This window comes from Nanorana parkeri, unplaced genomic scaffold, assembly GCF_000935625.1.
Source record: "Nanorana parkeri isolate BGI_ZX_2015 unplaced genomic scaffold, ASM93562v1 scaffold379, whole genome shotgun sequence".
In the NCBI taxonomy this organism is placed as follows: domain Eukaryota; kingdom Metazoa; phylum Chordata; class Amphibia; order Anura; family Dicroglossidae; genus Nanorana; species Nanorana parkeri.
The window spans coordinates 442,601-446,158 of record NW_017306647.1 but is presented as its reverse complement, the minus strand read 5'-3'; the positions used below and the strand labels follow the sequence as shown (position 1 = coordinate 446,158).

At 49.9% G+C, this 3,558-nt stretch overlaps 1 protein-coding gene across 1 annotated transcript in view; it reads left to right on the top strand.

The window, feature by feature from the left end:
• The window catches only part of LOC108789167 (structure-specific endonuclease subunit slx1-like), a 6,587-nt gene that overhangs the window by 1,529 nt on the left and 1,500 nt on the right, over window positions 1-3,558 (top strand). Inside the window, exons 3-6 of the mRNA XM_018559109.1 lie at window positions 249-318; window positions 1,729-2,070; window positions 2,649-2,776; window positions 2,855-2,939. Of these exons, the coding sequence (XP_018414611.1) occupies window positions 249-318; window positions 1,729-2,070; window positions 2,649-2,776; window positions 2,855-2,939 (625 nt within the window). The remainder of the gene's footprint in view (window positions 1-248; window positions 319-1,728; window positions 2,071-2,648; window positions 2,777-2,854; window positions 2,940-3,558) is intronic.

Here is a 3,558-nt window from a genome sequence, read left to right as displayed (position 1 = left end):
GGGCAAGGTGGAGATGTGACACTACCCACAAATATATACACATTAGGAACAATTCTTCATTCAGACACTTTTTGCTAAATCTAAAACTACAAAACGACAGTGTTCCCGATATTGACACATTTACTGTTAGCAGAGGACCCGGCTAGATGATGAGTTTAACCCATTGAGATATTTCTGTAGAGGCTCCAAAACCCCCAGAGGTTTTATTGTATGTTTATTGAAAACCATCTCTCTCCCCCCCCCTACAGGGACATGGTGCTGATTGTTCACGGCTTTCCCAACGATATTGCAGCTCAATCCAATACGCAGTGCTTCCAAGTATTGGGGAGCATCTGACCTCTTCCAGCTGACAGTACATGGGTCTAGCAGCCAATTGTTAAGTCTGAGCAATGTCACATGACAGAGGGGGGCGGTATCATTGCTCACCGTAGCCTCCAACACAGGTGACACTTAGGATTCCAGTAGCGGGAGCAGCGGAGGAAGAAGCATTGTTAGGGGTGCAGCTGTGACCTTGAAATGATGTCGTGTATACTCTGTTTATTTTGGGGAGATTTCTCTTCCTTTAAAGAGAGATGCAGCATTGCTTTCTTATACCTGAAGGGATTTACGTGTCCTCATTTCCAGCACAAAACTCAGCCTCTGCTTATGGGTAAGTGGGTGGGGCTATGCAAATCATAGCTCAGAGCAAAGCTATTTAGTAGGGATGCACCGATGCTGAGTATTAGGGCAAGTACTCGTACTCGCCCAAATACTCCAATGCCTAGCCTGATACCCAAACTTCCGGTATCAGGAAGCCGGGCAGCGAATCATTACATGCTGTGCCGGCTCCATGCTCCCTCGTCACTTGGTGATGAGCGAGCATGGAACAGGCTTCCCAGCCAATCAGGAAGCCGGGCAGCGTGTAATGACTCGCTGCCGACTTCCTTAAAGGAGAACTATGAGATGAGTGATTTCCACTCACCTCATAGTTCTAGCCGACCTGTGACAATGAGACTGTCACAGGTCGGCTCAGTAGATCGGGAGGTGAGCGAACACATACCGGCGTTCACTCACCTCTCGATCTTGTCATGGCTCTCTGCCGTGACAGGGGAGGGGCTGGATTCCCCCTCCCCGCCAGCGCTGACTGGTGGAACGGAAGGGGGCGGGTACAGCTGGCTCTGCCTCTAGATAGGCAGAGCCAGCTGTCACTCACGCAGCTGGGCGGATCTCGACATCGATGTCGGGATCCGCTCCGGCTGCGGTGTCTCAGTATACCGCGAGCAGCAGCTCCCTATATACTGAGCTTAGGGTGACGGGAGGACGCTAGTTTGTGTCCTCCCGTTACCCTAAGGAGAACTATGGGGAAAAGCCCTGACCCCATAGTTCTCCTTTAATGGTCGGGAAGATGGCCAACGAGGAAGCCAGGCAGCGAGTCGTTACCTTCCCCCCGGCTTCCTGATTGGCCAGAAAGCCGGCTCCGTGCTTCCTCATCACCTGGTGAGGAGGAAGTATGGAAGCGGCTTCCCTGCTAATCAGGAAGCCGGGTGGCGAGTCATTACCCGGCTTCCTTAATGGGACTTCCGCTATCGGTATTCGGTATCGACGAGAACCGGAAAAAAATATATCGGTACTCGTACTCAACACTGAAAAGACGGTATCGGTGTATCCCTAGTATTTAGTAAATAGGAATAAAGTCCATGTTGCAGTCCTCTACCAGCTTACTCTCTCTCTCTCTCTTTCTATTCCCAGTTTGAGTGGGCTTGGCAGCACCCCCACGTATCCCGCAGGCTCACCCACGTGCCACGCAAGACAAAGAAGCAGTCCAGTTTTGACTTCCACCTGATGGTCCTCTATCACATGTTACGGGTGGCCCCGTGGAACCGCCTGCCGCTCACCCTGCGTTGGCTGCGACAAGAGTACCATAGGGAGCTGCCCCCCCTGCTCCAGCCCCCTCTTCACATGCCCTTGGCTTTTGGGCAGGTGAGGGCACGTCCGATCTCTAAAAACCAAGGAGAAAAGGGCCAGGGAGAGGAAGGGACGAGTCGGCAGCCCTCCCCACAGCGATGCCGCGTCTGCTATGAAAAAGTGCAGGTAGGTCTCTGTGAACCAGACGTTTCTAATGTCTGGATTATTCACCCAGGAGCAAGGGATGTACGGAGCAGTAGCCTGGGCAACACGTCATTAACCTAAGAGGGTTCTCTTCTGATTGGCTATTCTATCTCACATAGGTGTTACAGTAGCTGAAACACACGCAGGGGTCTATTTATTAACAATTCGCATGGCCGTTCAGCCTGCAAATATCTGTGAACGTTCACTCTGTGCATATCAAAATGAACATTCTTTAGTTATTTTCTGTACAAGTGCAATGAGTTTTTAAATGTTTTCATGTATTATCACACTATGGCCACTAGGTGGAGCTGAACAATTACAGGAAATACATTTATTTTCCATGCTTCCCCATCGCCTTCTAGTGGCCGTAATACAGTATTACATGAACAAACATTTGACAATACATTCTCTTGTAAAAAAAAACAAACACCTAAAGAACGTTCATTTTGACATACATTCACATAGCTCAATCATTCCCAGAGCGAAGTGCCATTGTCATTTACAAATAGACCCTATGAATACTGCCTTTGTAACTAACCATTGACCTTTCTGTCCTGTAGAGCGAAGACGACGCTCTGCACTGCTTCCACCCGGGCTGTTCTCTGAACGCACATGTCATTTGTCTGTCTAAACTCTTCCTCCTGAACCAGCCCCAGCAGCTGATCCCCGTGGAGGGCCTCTGTCCCAGGTGCAGAACAGTTTTCTTTTATTGAAATAATTGAGAGAAATGTCTTATTTCTATTGAACTCAATATGTTTTCTTACAGCTGTGGCAATTCTGTGCTGTGGGGAGATCTGATCCGACACAAGAAAGGCTGCTATGGAGATCTGGAGGAAGTCACAAATTCTCAGGTACGCAAGTATTCTGTTTGTCTGAGTTGGGTTCTAGCTCATCCCCAGCTACACAAAGTTTCCTTTGCTCAGAGCCGGGTTCTACCTTAGCCCAAGGTACCCACATTTGGGTAGAAGATCAGTAGCCCCAGGAACACAAATGTTACCAACCCAGACCAAGGTTCCCCATCAGTAGCCCCAGGAACACTAATGTTCCAAACCCAGACCAGGGTTCCCCATCAGTAGCCCCAGGAACACTAATGTTCCAAACCCAGACCAGGGTTCCCCATCAGTAGCCCCAGGAACACTAATGTTCCAAACCCAGACCAGGGGTCCCCATCTGTAGCCCCAGGAACACAAATGTTCCCAACACAGTCCAGGGTTCCCCATCAGTAGCCCCAGGAACACAAATGTTCCCAACACAGACCAGGGTTCCCCATCAGTAGCCCCAGGAACACAAATATTCCCAACCCAGACCAGGGTTCCCCATCTGTAGCCCCAGGAACACAAATATTCCCAACACAGACCAGGGTTCCCCATCAGTAGCCCCAGGAACACATATGTTCCCAACCCAGACCAGGGTTCCCCATCTGTAGCCCCAGGAACACATATATGCTCCCCACACAAGGGTTCCCCATCA